This window comes from Mirounga angustirostris, unplaced genomic scaffold (assembly GCF_029215605.1).
Source record: "Mirounga angustirostris isolate CCGP_5_RB_7025 unplaced genomic scaffold, mMirAng1.0.hap1 SCAF_12, whole genome shotgun sequence".
Lineage (NCBI taxonomy): Eukaryota > Metazoa > Chordata > Mammalia > Carnivora > Phocidae > Mirounga > Mirounga angustirostris.
The window spans coordinates 72,625,273-72,644,304 of record NW_026991720.1 but is presented as its reverse complement, the minus strand read 5'-3'; the positions used below and the strand labels follow the sequence as shown (position 1 = coordinate 72,644,304).

General features: G+C 39.4%; 1 protein-coding gene across 6 annotated transcripts in view; it reads left to right on the top strand.

Moving 5' to 3' along the window:
- Nucleotides 1-4,653: 4,653 nt before the first annotated feature.
- Nucleotides 4,654-19,032, top strand: part of CLDN12 (claudin 12) — a 117,507-nt gene continuing 103,128 nt past the window's right edge. For 5 of the 6 annotated variants that reach the window (XR_010406543.1, XR_010406542.1, XM_064575301.1 and 2 more), the window contains exons 1-3: nucleotides 4,654-4,750; nucleotides 5,991-6,082; nucleotides 11,618-12,080. Coding sequence is in view for 4 of the 6 variants with exons in the window: in XM_064575301.1 (XP_064431371.1) it covers nucleotides 11,651-12,080 (430 nt within the window). In the remaining 2 variants the exon portion in view is untranslated. Of the gene's footprint in view, nucleotides 4,751-5,990; nucleotides 6,083-11,617; nucleotides 14,958-19,032 lie in introns of those variants that run through there. The other variant, XM_045864757.2, reaches the window with a different exon arrangement.

Here is a 19,032-nt window from a genome sequence, read left to right as displayed (position 1 = left end):
GGGACTCCAGGATCATGACCTGAGCCGAAGGCAGTCGCTTAACCAACAGCCACCCAGGCGCCCTGTTCTCTATTATTTTTAAATAGACATTAATATATATGTAAGGAAATTATTGCACATATCTTAATGTGAAGAGGTAAGGGCTTAATTTTTTTTTTAAGATTTTATTTATTTGAGAGAGCATGAGAGTGCATGTGAGTGGGGGTGGGCAGAGAGAGGAGAGGAAGAGGGAAAGAATCTCAAGCAGACTGTGAGCTGAGGCTCCACACGGGGCTGGATCCTATGACCCTGAGATCATGACCTGAGCCAAAACCAAGAGTCCAATGATTAACTGACTGAGCCATCCAGTCACCCCAAGATGAGGGCTTTAAATAGGATTGTGACAATTCTTTGTAGTGAGTAAGGGACAAATGGATATTTCAAAGAAAGAATCAGGATGTGGTTCCTAATTTGAGTAAAAGGTATGAAGAAGATATCAACAAACAAAAGATAAGAAAGAGGAAACCACTGACAAAATAAGGAATGATGGAAGACTAAGCAGAACAATCATTATTTTTTATTTGGAGAATGTTGAAATTAAAGTAATAAGTTAATCATATGAGCTGGTAATTAGAAACAGTACTGAAGTTATGAAAAGTCTTAGCCAGATGTGGATTTGGGGAGATAAAAAACGGATTGCCCTCTGAAGAAGTTTTTATTGATAGGGCCCCAGGACAGAGCCTTTTGATAATTGGGGAGTGAGGAGGAGAAAGTGAAAGCAACAGGTAGACAGGGAACAAATCAGGTAAACTAGAAGAAAAGTAGAAATGTTGGTGTTTCCAAAAATGAGAAAGCAGAGTTTAGGAAAAAAAGAGGCAATCAGAATTGTGCAATGTGGACCTAAAGGAGGTGGAAGAGAATGAGGACCAGAAAGAGACCCTTGGATTCAAATAGAAAGAAGTGATTAGTGACTGTGGCAGGCAGAATAATGGTCCTGTAAAGATGTCTTCATCCTCATCTTGAGAATCTGTGAATACATTCAGTTACATGGAAAGGGAGTATTACAGTTGCTCATTAGATGACCATAAAATAAAGAAATTATTCGGGGTAGTCCGAGTGGGTCAAATGTTATCACAGTGCTCTTGAAAGATGAGAGATGCAGAAGAATGTCAGAGGGATGTGATTTAGATGTTGAAAGATTCAAGCAGCTATTGCCAAGTTTTAAAATGGAAGGGGATCATAAGCCAAGGAGTGCAGGTGTCCTCAGGAAGCTGGAGAAGACAAGGAAAGTCTCCCCTGAAGCTTCCAGAAAAAATACAACCCTACCAGCACCTTTAGGTTAGCCCAGTAAGATCTGTGTCAGGTTTCTGACCTCCAGAACTGTAAAATAATAAATTTGTGGTTGTTTTAAGCCAGTGAATTTTGTGGTAATTTGGTACAGCAATAATAGGAAACTAATAGAGTAAGTAGATATTTGTAGAATTTTGGTGGTGGTATATTGCAGTGAATTTGTTTTAAGATTTGACTTACTCCTTAATGAGTCTCTGTTGAGAAAAAATGGAAAGCCAGGATTGTTAATTGCTGATCTAAAGTCTTACCTAGCGGCATCTGGGTGGCTCAGTCAGTTAAGCGTCTGCCTTCAGCTCAGGTCATGATCTCAGGGTCCTGGGATCTAGCCCCACATTGGGCTCCCTGCTCAGCAGGGAGCCTGCTTCTCCCTCTTCTCCCCACTTGTGCTCTCTCTCTCTCTCGCTCTCTCTCAAGTAAATAAAATCTTAAAAAAAAAAAGAAAAAAATAAAGTCTTACCTAAAGTACTTCTGAGAATGACATTCTAATAATCTAGTCCCACTAGGGTACATAAGTATTTTGTTCTATCTTTGCTATACTAAAGGCCAGGCTAACCATAGATGTGAACTTACCAGTAAGTTTAGAAATAGTCTTTCACTTCCTTTTGGTGCTGTTATTTTTTTTTTATCATTATAATCAACTACATATTCATCCCAGCTAAAATCTGCTAACCAAGTTAATTCATCAGTGATTGGGAACTAAATTATAAAATGATTTTGTATACAGTTATTGGATTCAATTCAGTTTTATAGATGAAAGAACTGAAATTCAGAGCAAAGAAGTGCGATATGCTGTGTCATATTGCTGTCATCCATCTGGCTGGCCTGCGCTCAGAGATCCTTTTACCCCCAATCTTTCTTTCTCATAATTACATTTCTAGGTCTAACTTTGGGATTGGATTGCTTCAGGCCTTTAGATAACTCTATCCATCCTCTGAAGCATTATGGAAGATCAGAAGGTGGTTATAATGGACAGATAGTGAGTGGCCTTTTCCCCTTTTCTATCACTAACAAAAAGTTCCTCGAGCAACATAAAATGAAAAATGGTAAAAACAATGTCAGACACTGGTGTAAACTTCTCTATGTATAGTAACTCATTTAATCCTTACCATTATTTTTTTGATGTAGATAACATTATTACTACAGGTAAATCCTGAGCCAGAAGGGGGTTACTTAACTTGCCCAAGTTAAATACAGGCAGAGTGGGATAGGGATGGATGCAACCCTTTACTTTTGTTTAAAACTGTGATGCTTTCTACTGGGTATTTACCCCAAAGATACAAATGTAGTGATCCGAAGGGGTACCTGCACCCCGATGTTTATAGCAGCAATGTCCACAATAGCCAAACTGTGGAAAGAGCCAAGATGTCCATCGACAGATGACTGGATAAAGAAGATGTGTTATATATATAATGGAATATTATGCAGCCATCAAAAGAAATGAAATCTTGCCATTTGCAATGACGTGGATGGAACTGGAGGGTGTTATGCTGAGCAAAATAAGTCAATCAGAGAAAGCATGTATCATATGACCTTACTGATATGAGGAATTCTTAATCTCAGGAAACAAACAGGGTTGCTGGAATGGTGGGGGGGTGGGAGGGATGGGGCGGCTGGGTGATAGACATTGGGGAGGGTATGTGCTATGGTGAGCGGTGTGAATTGTGCAAGACTGTTGAATCACAGATCTGTACCTCTGAAACAAATAATACATTATATGGTAAAAAAAAAAAAAAAGAGAGAGAAAAGAAGAAGATTGCAGGAGGGGAAGAATGAAGGGGGTGAAATCAGAGGGGGAGATGAACCATGAGAGACGATGGACTCTGAAAAACAAACAGAGGGTTCTGGGGAGGGGGGTGGGAGGATGGGTTAGCGTGGTGGTGGGGATTAAAGAGGGCACGTAATGAATGGAGCACAGGGTGTTATATGCAAATAATGAATCGTGGAACACTACATCGAAAACTAATGATGTAATGTATGGTGATTAAAATAACATAATAATAAAAAAATAAATAAAACTGTGATGCTTTTCCTCAAACTTTTTATCTTGAAAAATTTTAAAGATACAGAGAGTTGGAACAGTAAATGAACACCCATATACTTCCTTTCTCTAGATTCAACAATTATCAACATTTGCCACATTTACTTTATCTCCATTTGGTGTGTGATCATTTGAAATTAGTACGCAACGTGACACTTCAACAACCTTTTTTTTTTAAAGATACATTTATTTATTTGACAGAGAGAGACACAGCGAGAGAGAGAACACAAGCAGGGGAAGTGGGAGAGGGAGAAGCAGGCTTCTGCTGAGCAGGGAGCCTGATGCAGGGCTCCATCCCAGGACTCTGGGACCATGACCTGAGCCTAAGGCAGAAGCTTAACGACTGAGCCACCCAGGCCCCTCTCAACATCCCTTATACATATAAAATACATCAGTCCTATACAAGACTTCTGAAACCTTTATTTTAATTCAGATATTCACTAATGCAGTACTTCATATTTAGAAACCACAAAGAAAGGGCCAGGCTAGGTGGAATTGTGCAGAAGAGTAAAGTTACTTTAAATATCTAATAGCTAGTTATGTGCTCAGTGCTTTGCCTGTATTTAGTTCCTTAATTTTCAAGACAATTCTATGATGTAGGTGATCTTATTATCCTCATTACAGATAACCTCAGAGAGAGGTAACTTGCCCAAGGCCACCCAACTAATATGTAGCAAAACCCCATATTAAACCAGGCAGTTAAATATATTTTTAAATATTTAAAACAAAGGATGCTGAAGTGTCATGATGCCTATCACCTTAGTGATCACACACACACATAAGTGGAGATAAGATCAATGTGGCAAATGTTGATAGTTGTTGAATCTAGAGAGTAAGCACACAGGTGTCCATTGTACTATTCAAGTTATCTGTAGCTTTGAACATTTTCAAAGTCAGTTCTAGAGTTTGAGCTTTTCTACTTTGTGCCTTGGTCAATACTTCGTGGAAAAAAGTATTTAAGGGTTTTTGCTAACAAACCTTACCGGGAGATCACATTTAGTAGTAAATATTTACTTGGGTACCCAACCTGAAACTATTTTTAGTTTTGTTTCGTTTAACTTTTTTTTTTTTTAAACACCTGTAACCCAAATCTGGAAGGACCTGAAGGTGCAAGGGGAGTGAGGGGGCCAGGGGCCAGGGAGAAAGAAAGGCAGAAGGTGATCGCAGGATGTTGCCTGCGGCCGGCGGCCCAGTGGCTTCTGGGAATTGTAGTCTCCCAGTCATCCAGGGCATTCCTGATTAGGGCCTCGGGAAAACCGGACTACGCTCCCAGAAGCCTCCGGTGCGGCTCGCTGGGAACGCACTTCCTGGGACGCTGCGAGGGAGACGCTCTAAGAAGCTTCTCAGTGTGGGCGAGTGAAATGTCTTGGATGTGAGAAACAGGTAGGTGTGGTCAGGAATCTGATTTTTTGGGTCTTTTGCATAAGTCGTTGAGGATTTTGTGTAAAATAGCTAAATCGAAGGGCATCAGGGACACTGAAAACTGTTGACCCTACATCTGTGGACGTGAAAATTGAATGAGGAGGTATTTGATCAGGCTTTTAAGAAATTGTGTACACAGGAGTGTGGAAATGTCGAGGTGTCTTGCCGGAGCGGCCGAGGGCTTGGGCTTGGCCAGCGGGGTGTGCGGTGTGGAGCTGCAAGTTGCTATTTTTGAATCACCAGTTGGTTGTGTAATGATGACCTGCTCGCGGTTCAAACCCACTCAGTGTTGCAGGGATGGGTTTGTTCTGAGAGCGGTAACAGTCGCTGTTGCGGTCTCTTTCTATTGGCTCTACCCAGGAGAGCCCCCCCCTCCTTTTTTTTCTTTCTTTCTGCTAGCTCTGTTGCTCCTAAGGACAGGGCTCGAAGAGAAGGAGAGGAGAGGAGGGGGAGTGCGGTTTGCTCTGGAAGCTTGGTGTGCTTTACTCTGAAGCCCAAGTTGTGTGTAATAGGCCTTGGGAGGGGCCGGTTACCGCGTTAGAGAAAGGCCGGACTTGGTGACCCCACTTAAAATGAGAGCTCAGGGATCCTAGTGTGTGTTTTTAATTGTAAAACGATTTTCCCTTAATTTGGAGTGCGCAGTTATGCTTGATACCAACTTAAGAAACATACATTTAGAAAAGAAAAATCATAATTTGAAATCTCTTCTGTGCACTGTTGAGGACAACATTCTACATAATAATAATGGGGCTAGTGATAAATGCCTCAATGCAGGAAGTTCTCTGGCGTTTATAAGTTTGCATCCTGCCTATTGTAATAAATAGTATTTGAAAAGGAAGTTGTTGGTGCCTAAAATAGATCTATAGAAACATACTTAGATGGCAGGTTGAGCCATTGGTGGAACTGTAAACTCAAAAAAGCATCCTAGTTGCAAATTTTAGGATGCACAATGCATATCAACTTAGCCTAGTTTTGTTATCAGCGTCCTTTTAAAAGGTACAAAAGAAACAATGAGTTTCTTTTACTTCCAAGACAACTAACTGCACAGTGTTTCCTTGGGCCTCCTTATTCTTAGTTGTGAGTAGGATCTAAAAAATCCATTGTGTGTGTGTGCACGCTCGCGTGTGTGTATAACACACACATATATATATAATTTAAAGAAGTATTATATTAATTTAGGACATTTTTCCTATTTCTTTAGGCCCAGATCATCTCTACTGTCTATTCAGATGTGCATATATTTCTTCCCTAAGTTGATTAAAGTTGTTTTACATCTGTCAAGTACCTCAAAGAGTAAGTACATTCTTTGATTTTACTCCTTTTCCTTTTTCCACCATATATCAGATGGCATGTTTTTCTCTTGTTCAACAAAATGAAGTTATAAGATAGACTTCCCTTGTGAGAGCATTGATTGATAACCTGTAGTTTCTAAGAAAACTCCAATTACAGGTGGAAGGGACTGCTAGTCTTACCATCAAGAAGTAATGTAGCTGCTGTTACACATGTCTTCTCTAGCTATTCCTGGGATTGTCCCAGAAAAAATTACATAGTGATTGGTCTGTGAATTCCTAAAGCTGTTAGCCATTATTCCTGCCTCGGACTTCTTTGAATGCTATTCAAAACCACAAAACAGGTATCTTTTTGAAAATACTTTTAGTTGAAAATGATATATTTGATAACTTTAACTGTGTACCGAATTTTATCCATCTACTTCTGAAAGTCACCATGGAACAGATAGATGACAAATGTGAAGTGCTTGTTTTGAAACAGAGTCCTTATTTGATTTGGTCAGTAACTGCTCCATAGAGAATGCTCTGTTATTATTGTTACATGGCTGTAATCATCTGTGATTGATTGCTGAGACCCAGAAGAAAAGCACATTCCTAGCTAAAGAAAGTAAATAAGCCTACTAATAATCATTATAAATTTAAATGTCTTACCATACTCTGTTTTACAAAGGGCTTTACTATTCATGATCTTATAGATACCTTGGGGGACACTTTACTGTTGAGATATTTGAGCTTCAGAGGACATAGATGACTTGCCCAGTTTGTAAATGGTAGGTTGTGACTGGCATTTGGGTCTCTGGTTGCCTGGACTGTAGTACCAAGTTGCCTCTCACATGGAAACAACAAGCCCAGACATCTATATATTTGACCCAGCTTAAGTCTGTTGCCTAGTTAGTGTTCAAGAGTACTACTTAGATTTGTTGGATTAGTGTGTTCTTAACCTGGCATATTTTCTACAGTCCCTAATAAGGGATTTTCATATGGCAAAAAGATGTTTATCTTTTTTCTCCATTGCTATATTAAAAAGAAAATATAAATACAAATATAGTAAATTGTTCTGCTTTAAAAAATAGTTTGGCTTTGATAAACAGGCATTAATTTGATATATTAACCTGTTAATAAAAAGGGGGTATATCCAGTAGTAACAAGCCTATTGAGTTGAAAACATGAGGATCAACACAGGTACAATTGATTGACTCCTTGGCCACTGTGAAAGTTAACCAGTGTTGCCAAACTTAGTTATGCATTTTTGGAAGAATAGTCTTTATGTAAATACTTGGGAATCGCCTCAGTTTTAGGGGAATTTTTTAGGGGAAGAAAATCACCTTTGTTTTAAAAAATGGGAGAGACTGGCCAATAAAGTAGAAAGTGGAGGGCATGGTTTAGAAGCAACTTGGAAGCTTCAAAATGTAAGATATGAATGAATGAATGAATGATAACAGAGCAGATTTGTAACTTTCTCTCTGGATCCTGACCATACCCATATGGAGCTTACATTTGTTTCTTTGTTTGTTCAGTTATTTAACAAATAATTGAGTGCTTTCTGTGTACCAGTGTGGGACACAGTGAATAAAAGAGAAGGCTTTCTGTCCTCCTGGAATTCAGACTAGTGAGAAAGATAAATACTGAACAAGGAATTATAAGCATAATCACTGCTCCCAAAGAGAAGGTGCAAAGGTGATTTCAGAGCATTTAACAGGGCTGGGGAAGGTAGGGGATCAGGGAAGAGAGAACAGGTTTAGGGCCAGCCTCCCTGAAAATTAGAAAAATGAATACCTTTTGGGTAAGCAAAGAATAGAATGGAATTAAGAAAGTTCTAGAAGGAAGAATAGCATGAAGTAAAGCCCTTAGCCAAATTTAAAAGTGCCAAATTTGAAGACTGAAAAGAAAAGTAATATGACTACATAGTCTGTAACATGTTAGATGGGAGAGTGACACATAAGGAAATTGAGAATTTGACAGGAACTGATGGTGGGATTTGAAACTTTGGAAACTATGAAGTTTTAAAATTTAGAAACTATTCTGAGGGAAATAAGAAGGCATTGAATGTGAGAAATGTAGTGAATGTGAGAAATGTGGCTCAGCTGGTGGAGCATGCAACTCTTGATCTTGGGATTATGGGTTTGAGCCCCACGTTGGGTATAGAAATTACTTAAAAACAAAATCTTAAAAAGGAAATATAGTGAAATAATCAGATTTGCATTTGAAACAAGTTATTTTGGATTAAAAATTAATTGGCATAGGACAAGAGTAGAGATCTTTCACCTTCTTAATATGAACAAATCCTAACCTGAGAGCATTATTTTCAGTTTTAAATCACTAAACATACTCCATCTCCCAACTATCCCTATAAAATGATACTTCATCCCTCTAGTGAGATATATGACTTATCACATCATGCAGATGTGTAGTTAAGAACAGATCATAAAAAGGAAAGTAGCCAAAGAAGGTTAAAAAGAACAGGGACATTAATTCCAGCACTGAGGTTGAAATTAGCTAAAGAAGTGAGGTTAATAGTATTTCCCTTCTGAAAAAATGCCATGGTATCCTTGTTGACTGTGTAAATTAGGACTTTTAGTCAATCTCTGGGCTCTGAGCTAATAAGAATGCTTCAGTAAAAGCGAGTTCAGGGGACTGATAGAACATTTGTGTTGATTTGATGCGGGATAAGTTCGAACACATTTGATCCTGAAGTAAATATTGACCCACCTCTGTTCATTAGTGTCATTTTATAGTCTATAATCTAAGAACTACAGGAATTTATTTATAATAAGTCATTCATTCTGATCTTGTTTCTCATTCCCTTTTCATTGTAGGAATTAGTGGTACAAGGCAGCTTGATTGGAGAAATCTCAGTATTTCTTATACTCCCAAGTTTTTTACCCCTATCTGTGAAAGCAAGAGAAATTTATGATTGGGTTAGGACTCTGAGTACGTCGCCTGAAGGAGTTCTGAAGCTTTGAGAGAAACAGAGGGAACCTTTTTCTTATGTCTTTACAGCTTTAATCAAATCATTATTCTCTTTCCTTGCTCAGTCTTTCTCTAACCCTGGGTGATACATTTTTTATGAACAGGTACCTTATTGGTTCACTTTGCTTAATATCTAACAATTATCCTTTGACATGTAGTGATCATACAATTGATTCACTCTCAGCATATTGACTTCTCATAGAACAGCATATTCTTTCCCTCAGTCTGATTGTTAACACATTGGAGCAAGGTCCAGATCTTAGTGGCTTCAGTGTCCCTCCAGGGCCTAACAGTATTTTGCATGTGCTGGATACTCAGTAAATACCTGAGTTGAATGAATTGATTCATTGAATGAATTATTACTTGGTAATAGCTACTTCCTTGTCCAATTCTACATTATCAATAGCCTACCTTTGTGAGTTACTGTGGTCTTGGAACAGTGCCCAGTACTCATTTATTCAAATATTCCTAGAATGACTTATGTGTTGGGCACTGTGCAAGTTGCTAACAGTGTATGGGGGAGACAGACAGGTAAATGAGCAAAAGCCAGTAAGAAGCTGCATTTTGGAGCTTGACATCATTAGTAGCCTTTTCCAGTGTAAACATCCTCAAACCTGCACCACAGTTTCCATTGCTGGAACAAGGTAGTTTGATTGCTAAAATTAAGCAAGACAGTTTTTCTCCCCATTTTGCATGAAAAATATAAATTAGGACTATAATTATTTTGTTTTCATATGTAAACAGTATATTTGTAAGTAATTGCTACTTCTGGTAATATTGACAGAAGACAACATGATAAACAAGTAGTAAACTAATATTAATGGAGAAACTTAGAACTAATTATGCTTAACTTGAGGACTTTGAAAAATGGTGCACTTGTGCTTAAAATGATTTTATATTGTACAGTTATATAGGTATGTATGTGTAACTACATATTTTCTGCTAGTAAAATTTTTCCTAGTTTACATGATCCGATTAAATATACAAATATGTTGTTTTCTAAAGAAAAAAAATGTGCCTTCCCATTCAGACACATTTGATCAAGTCCTAACCCAGTTTAGCATTTTGATCTTCTTTCTGGCCCCTGAACTCCTGGAAATGCTATTCCACCATCACAGCAGATAATATTTGACTCTGCAGAGGATCATGGGTACTCTGAACACATACTGTATTCAGAAACAATAATATTCTCAACCTTGCCCCTTCATCATGATTTGACTAAAAGAAGTAAATGTGCTACCTTAAGTAGTCTGTTGTGTTGCCTCATTGGGGGCGTGATAGAAGGCAGAGAAAATATACTTGGGTGGTGTTTGGAGAGTGAGTTTCAAACTCTTAAACTAAAGCTGAATAAGATATTGGTCTTTATACTTTGTCATATGCAGAAAAAGAACACAGTTTTTTAATTTGGAATGAGAGAAAGGCCTGGCTACTTTTTTTCTTTTTCTTACAATAGCGTTAATAGAGATAGGTTGTCTTTACCTCAGGAATGTGAGCAGTAATGATATAATAACCAATAACCACAAGTGTAATAACTGGAAAAGCATGCAAGTCATCTTGAATCAGCCAGGAAGTAGTTGAGTAGAATCATTTCAGGGATCTTTGTTCTCTTCTTTTCATTTGACTAATTCAATGGAGAGGAGTTCATTTACATTTTGTAATTATCCAGTATGCCTAGTATATAGGAATGAGATGTTGCTTTTTCTTATTTAACATTTATTCAGCAAATGTTCTTTAAACTGCTCCAGTATGCCAGGCACTGAGCTGGTCACTGAGTGCTAAGAAGTAGTTAACACTTGAAGTGCTCTTAAAATGTGTCAGACATGTTTTAAGCAGTGGACAGTATATTAACTCACTCAAAACTTAACTCTGTGAGGTAGGTACTGTTATTTTTCCCATTTTACAGATGAGGAAAAGGAATCACAGAGTTCTGTAGCTGACCCAAGGTCACTTGGCTAGTAAGGGAGGAAGTGGGGATTAGAACCCTGGCAGTCTGGCTCAGGGTCCTCCCTCAGCCAGTCTGCTGTCCTGTGATCCTTCTTTCTCTACGTCTTTGTCTTTTATGAGCCACCTTCACCGCAGCTGCATGCTAGTTTCATTTTCCATTTGCATGAGCACGGGGGGCTGAATTTGTGTTGCGTGTTGTTGACGGTTGATGAGTACTCTGACCTTATATATTTGAGTGGCTGACACATGAAAGTATTTGGTAGATGTGTGTTGAATGAGTGATTATTGACAATTGAGAGACTTTCATATGTGATGTTAAAAGGATTTGAAATTATTTTGATTGTTCCTCTGCTTTGCTGGGAAGTAAAATACTCATGTCCAAAGACTTTAGTTCTTTGGTCGCTACCTGGCCCGGCCACTGGTAACCAAGCATATGTGAGCGTGCCTGCACTCTGGGGTCACAGGCACATGTGTTTATGTGCCTTCATATTGTACGTAGGAACCAGGGACAGACTTTGCCTCTTTGCATTGACATCATTAGTTGTGCTGCCAATCAGCACCACCCTTCCTGCTCTGCTCTCCTATTGCCCCCTCATGATTTGTCCTCTTGTGTGTCACCCCCCAGTCTGACTGACGGTGCTGCACAAGCCTACCTGCCATGGGCTGTCGGGATGTCCATGCAGCCACAGTCCTCTCCTTCCTGTGTGGAATCGCCTCGGTAGCAGGCCTCTTTGCGGGGACTCTGCTTCCCAACTGGAGGAAATTACGACTGATCACATTCAACAGAAACGAGAAGAATCTGACTGTGTACACTGGCCTGTGGGTGAAGTGTGCCCGATATGATGGGAGCAGTGACTGCCTGATGTATGACACTACTTGGTACTCATCAGTTGACCAGCTGGACTTGCGGGTCCTCCAGTTTGCCCTGCCTCTCAGCATCCTGATTGCGATGGGTGCCCTGCTGCTCTGCCTGATCGGAATGTGCAACACGGCCTTCAGGTCCTCAGTGCCCAACATCAAACTGGCCAAGTGTCTGGTCAATAGTGCAGGCTGCCACCTGGTGGCCGGGCTGCTGTTTTTCCTGGCAGGTACTGTGAGCCTCTCCCCTTCCATCTGGGTCATCTTTTATAACATTCATCTGAACAAGAAGTTCGAGCCAGTCTTTACGTTTGACTACGCAGTGTATGTCACTATGGCCAGTGCTGGGGGCCTGTATATGACTTCCCTTCTGCTGTTCATTTGGTACTGTGCATGCAAATCTTTGCCTTCTCCTTTCTGGCAGCCACTGTACTCCCATCCTCCCGGTATGCATACCTACTCACAGCCCTATTCAGCACGCTCCCGCCTCTCTGCCATCGAAATTGACATTCCAGTAGTTTCACACACCACCTAATGGGGAAATTGTTAGTTCTCAGAGAAAACTTGTAGCCTCACATTTCCCTTGTACAAGGACCCGTATACATTTTCCTTTGTTTCTGACCAGTCAATGAAGCCAAATTTGTATGTCCTGGTAGAATGAAGTGCTGCTAGTTTTATGAAAAGTACATTATTTTAAATGTGAATCATTCCTTTTATCTTGCTTCTTATGCTAGAAAGATTTTTAACCTCTATATTGATATCTAATCAGTTATTCAAGTGGAAAGGGCCTGTGTCTCAGTTGAGGTAATTTAGAGCAACATGGTAAAGTAAAAAATGAAGACTAAGAGAGGCTATTGTACATGATCTTTATGAGTATTTTAGAATATGTATTGTCCTCTTTCTATAATACCTTACACTGGGAAAAAAGGGCAATTTCAAATATAAGAAATTTCTTTCAGGTAAGAGTAATATTTTAACAGTAGTCAGTCTACCAGCTTAAGGCTGTAACTTTTCTTACTTCTCTCTCGGGGCTAATTATATAAAACAGAGTTTCATATTTTGAAGATACTTTTCTTTTGTGCGTTCCTTATCTTCTACCTCATGGCAGTGTTTAAAAATAAAATGCATTTTAAGTGATGTCAGAGAGAATAAGCCTAACATTTTAAATAACTACTAGTATGGATACCATTTAACATAATTTTAAAAGTTAATGATTCTATAAATTGTATTATTAGAGTTAAAATGGGCCATGTGATGGATCGGTGCTTCCCCTCTGAGGCAGAAAAGCCTTTTTTTTTTTTCAGATAGCATCCACCAAGTAGTACTCAAGGTCCTGTATAATCTCTTAGTGACAAAGAGAAAGAAAGAGGCCGCCCAAGTGGTGTATTCTCTTTGAGACTGTGGTAGGGGACAAGCATCTATTCTTCATTGACAACATCAGAGATTCATTCTGGTGGACTGCCTTTTGAATGATGAGTGAAGTAAGTTATGGCTTCACCATGACCACATTCACTCTTGATTCAGTTCCTGCCCTCGTCACTGATTATTTCCTTGAGCATATATCTTTGCTCCACACTTTAGTGGGTGCTATAGAGGATACATGAAAGAAGTATGAGATCCGGTCCCATCCACTAAGAAATTTTAATATAACAAAGAAGATCAAACTGTTATCTAACAATAGGAAACAGTCTGACTTTATTGGCAGCTGGTCTTAATTTCTCAATCATTGATCCAGGAATATATTTCAACATGGCTTTCTGACAGACAGGCTTATTGTACAATACCAGCAATATTCTGGAACTTAGAAATTCAATTCTTTGAATCCTTTAGCACTTACCTTAGCCTAGACACTGTAATAACACTATATCAGATTCATGAGAATGGGCAAAAGTGGTAAAGAAATTAAATTGTTCCCTTTTCACCTCTGAAAGTATGATGATGTATTGAAGAGGGAGGAGTATTTAAAATCTCTTCTAATGGGGTAACATTTAGATGCACTTGCATTAACACTGAGATGAATGCTTAGAAATTCAGGGATATTGGGTCTTTACCCTCATGAATTTGAGCTGCTGACTTACTTGGTCTAATTTGCTATATATTAGTATCATGTTCATAAGGATATTGTTTTATTAACCATTACAAATTTCACAAACCACTAGTTGCATGGTAAACAGATTATTCCTCTTTGCAAATCTGGATATGATTCTGGTACTTCTGTGGATGTAAGTGCTACTTTCCTTTTTTTCCTAATTACAGCACTGGTTTATGTATATAGCAAATAAATCCAGTTGTAGAATTTTTAAATGCCATCAGTATAAAGCATGCAAAACTCTGGGTTTTTTATTTACAGCTTCTGATTACCTTCAGTTCCATTCCTTTTTACTCCTCTCAGACGTAGCTGAATCTTGATCACTTCAAGACAATGGCAGGTAGAATTTTAAGATTAATTTCCTCCTTTGCTAATTAATATCAGTCCTCACTCTCACTAAATTTGTCCAGAAGTGTCAAGAATTTACCATCTTCCTGTTCTTAGTATCAGCAATGTTAAAGAAAAGTTGACTCAGCCATTAATACACTAGACAGGTTTTAGTCCATGGGATCATAAATGTAAATGTGAAGCTTTTTCTGTAAGCATCTTTTGCAGTCTTTTCATAATCTGTAGCCTCAAATTAGTATTTACTATGGCTACATTAGGCAAAAGAAACAGATGTTTCCCTTATTGTCTTTAATATTTCAGATTTGCTCTCAATAGCTATTCTTCAAGGCCATCAAAGGAAAACAAGTATTTACAGTTCTTTTTAGTAATTTTTGAGCACTCATCAGGCTATCATTGTGATGGGGGATATGGATTTTTTTGTTGTTGTTGCTGCAAGTTATTAATGTTAAGGGCCTTTTACAGAAGCCAGCTTGAAACAACCTTAAATGTGGTATCATGCACCAGATTTGGTTTATCCAGCCATGAGAGAAAAAAAAAAAAAACAACTCTGAGTTTACTTTACTTGTAATTATACACTATAAGAAATAATGTTTGTTGTAAGCTGCAATGTAAAACCTCAGTGAAACTGCACTGTACTTCTTGGTGTTTATTAAAAGATGTATTTTTACAAGTTTTTGTTTCTATCCTTTTCCTCAATGCTTTAAGGTAAAATATTTTAAGGGGCGCCTGGGTGGCTTACTTGGTTCAGTTTCTGACTCTTGATTTTGGCTCAGGTCATGATTTCAGGGCCATGAGACTGAACCCCATGTCAGGCTCTGTGCTGGGAGTGGAGCCTGCTTAAGATTCTCTCCCCTTCCTCCTCCCCCCGCTCACATGTGCACTCTCTCTCAACATAAATAAATCAATAAATAAAATATTTTGAGAAATGTTTCTCAAATATATGTAAATTGAAAAAGATACAGCCCCATTTAAAGCCCTACAGGATAGCAATTGAAAAGGAATTAGAAAACATGGATTTATTATTCCAGAAGCATCAAGACCTTTCATCCATTTCTAAGAGTAGTCCTAGGAATTCACTGGACTGTTTGAACATTCCACAAAAAAACACTGAGTGAAGTTGGTGTGCCAGATTTGCCTCATCAATGGAGTTTTCTAATAGTCTGTGTTCTTGAAAATTGAGAGTTCTCAAATGGTTAGGTAGGAGGACCTTTCCTTACTCTTCAGAACATGAGGTTTCCAGGAGAGGTGGTCCTGATTGGTAAGTCACCTTAAAATTTCTGAAGCTTGGGATGAGCTTTTAGTTTTTTGGATTGCAGCCTTCTCGGATAGTTCTCACATGCACTCCTCACTGAACCCCTGCTCTATGGTAGCACCTTAGATGGAAGAGCCATCCATTGCACTAGAAATCTGAAGCTGCTTCAGGTTGGACATCCCCAGCTGAATACGCTAACAATTCAGAGTCTGCCCCTCAGTTGGACAGGTTCATTGAGGGTGACTATGTGCTAGAGAATCCCTTCATGCTAATCAAATTCAAAAGAGACTGATTTACCAACCAGAAATGATGAATACAGATTACTTACAAACACTATCCAGGAACTGTTTTTAAAAATATACCGTAGGGGCACCTGGGTGGCCCAGTCGTTAAGCATCTGCCTTCGGCTCAGGTCATGATCCCAGGGTCCTGGGATTGAGCCCCACATCGGGCTCCCTGCTCAGCAGGAAGCCTGCTTCTCCCTCTCCCATTCCCGCTGCTTGCGTTTCCTCTCTCGCTGTCTCTATGTCAAATAAAATAAAATCTTTTTAAAAAATAAATAAAAATTGGGTGCCTGGGTGGCTCAGTTGGTTAAGCGACTGCCTTCGGCTCAGGTCATGATCCTGGAGTCCTGGGATCGAGTCCCACATCGGGCTCCCTGCTCAGCAGGGAGTCTGCTTCTCCCCCTGACCCTCCCCACTCTCATGCTCTCTCTATCTCATTCTCTCTCTCAAATAAATAAATAAAATCTTTAATAAATAAAAATAAAAATAAAAAATAAAAATAGACTGTAAAACAGATTTCCTTCAAGAAAAAACTGATTCCAGTCCTGGGATAGGGAAAGTACAAGACAAGCTCAGCATATCTTGTTCTTCCAGAAAGTAAGGAAACACTCAAAGAATGATGGGGAGTTATCAAATTACATAGGAGCCAGCTTGAGGTTCCCACTGACCAAATCTGACAATCTGAGCATCAAAATAAACAGTAATGGGTTATAAGCTATTGAATAAAGCAAAACTCTGTGTGTCTATACTGATAGAAATGGAAAGAAAGAAAAGCTGTTTGTTAGAGTAAAATACCAAGAAATAAATATAGAAAAAAAAGATGGAGTTAGGAAAACATCAATAGAACTAAAGCTGGTTGGTGAAAGCTTGATGAAAAATGGGATAAATATCCTGTAAATACTTAGTCTCAAAATTCTGCTCCACAAATGACTTGTTAATTTCAAAGGGAAGAATAGTAACTTTATAGTGGGTAAACTTGCCAGACACAGCTTTAACCAAGTGATCAAATTTATCACCGATAATAAGACCAACACCATTCACCTCCTGATATGATGCAGTAAGACCACACCATTGCTTTTGTGGTGTTTCCATTAAAAAAATCCAAAAACATAGCTTGAGGGGCGCCTGGGTGGCTTAGTCGGTTAAGTGTCTGACTGGCTCAGGTCATGATCTCAGGGTCCTGGGATCGAGCCCTGTGTCAGGCTCCCTGCTCAGCAGAGAATCTGTTTGTCTCTCTTCCTCTCCCTCTGCCCCCCCCCGCCACTCCCCCCGTGCACATGTGTGCACGCGGGTTCTCTCTCAAATAAGTAAAATCTTTAAAAAAAAAAATACATAGCTTGAGATTAATTTTGAGGAAAGACGTGCAGCTTGTCAGTTCCATTTTTGCTTTTTGCTTTCCTCTCTTTATCCTGCTGTCACTCTTCTTCAGTTTTATAAAAAAGCATAAAAACTTACTAAGTTGTCTCCAAAATACTGTGTACAGTAACTCTTTTAGGAGGGATTTTGAAGAGCTTGTGTTAGGTCTTCTGAAAAACTAAAAAGGAAAGATCCCTTGCAGAAGAGCTGTAAATCAAAGTCACAGAACCACAGGACTCGGGTCTTAATTAGCTGTCCCATTTCCATCGATTAGGAAAATATCTTCAGTCCTAAGATATACTGACCTGTTAGCCTACGAGTCTCCCCTTGCTCCCCCTCCTCCACATTGGAGGAACCTTTCTAGGCGAAGGTCATTCCCCTGTACCTGCTGGATGTCTCCCCACCCTCTAGTTTAGAAGGGCTGTGGAATTTGGGTAGAAAAAGCACAACTGAAGCCTGCCTAGTATTCATATCCAAATCTGATCTTAATGGGGAATTTGGGTTGGTTTGTTGTATTTTGTTTGGAAATATGCCAACCTTCAGACTGTTCTATAAAACAAATTCTTTTTTTTAAAAGATTTTTATTTATTTGACAGAGACACAGCGAGAGAGGGAACACAAGCAGGGGGAGCAGGGGAGGGAGAGAAGCAGGCTTCCCGCAGAGCAGGGTGCCCGATGTGGGGCTCGATCCCAGGACCCCGGGATCATGACCTGAGCCGAAGGCAGACGCTTAACGACTGAGCCACCCAGGCACCCCTATAAAACAAATTCTTAAGCAAATACTGAGGAAGAACATGAGATGGTGGATGAGAAAAAGAGAAAATTTTCCTTATTTTGTATGAAAAACCGATGTGACTGGGTACTGTTAGCAGGAATCTGGTAATTGGAATTTTGAGTGGTCCTTGTTCATTAAAATCCTCTGTAGAAAGAATGTATCTTCATGTCTCCAGAGTTTTACTTTATGGAAAAAGGTAACAGCTGCTGCTCATTAAGAGAAAAGGTATTATTGATACTTTAACTGTGTTATAACTAGTGGCCTCACTCCAAGATTCACTCTCAACAGTTTGAAAGGATACTTAGAGTAAATAAATCAAGATAATTCACTTAAATTTAAAAATAATTTTTGCCTCTACCCCCATGTTCCTTTTCTTGCCTTCACTCTCAGAACCTACTCCTGTGATCTGGAAGGTCCAGGTGGGAATTGTAGCAACAGAAGTTTGCCATAGGATAGGACCCCCAGGTCCTATCAGCCCCCTCTAGGATAAGCAGGTGTCTAGGAATCCTGCCTTCCCCCTTGCTGGCCATGTGGACATGGGCTTTGGCTTAACTGGTCCCTCATGTCCTAGAGCTGCTAACCTGCTCCTGACTACTTCTGTTTTAAGAACTCAAAGGTCCAAGCGGATGCTGGAGCCAGGTGATACCGGCCAATTCTGCACATCTCTTCCCAGCTCTCTATCCCATGACATCATGTTGGTGGCTTGACACTGGCCATATTGGAAGTATGTATGTCACAGAAATTAGCAAATGCTACAAATTAGAGCTTTTCTTTTTTTTCCTTTCTTTCAATTTGTTGAACTTCAGCCTAGTTGATTAAGAAATTTGTGATGGTAGTGAGTGCTTAGAGCTGTAAAACTTCACCTGTGATAAAGGGACTCTCTGAAATAGACTTTTTTTTTTTAAGATTTTATTTATTTATTTGAGACAGAGAGAATGAGAGAGAGAGAGCACATGAGAGGGGGGAGGGTCAGAGGGAGAAGCAGACTCCCTGCTGAGCAGGGAGCCCAACGTGGGACTCGATCCCGGGACTCCAGGATCATGACCTGAGCCGAAGGCAGTCGCTTAACCAACTGAGC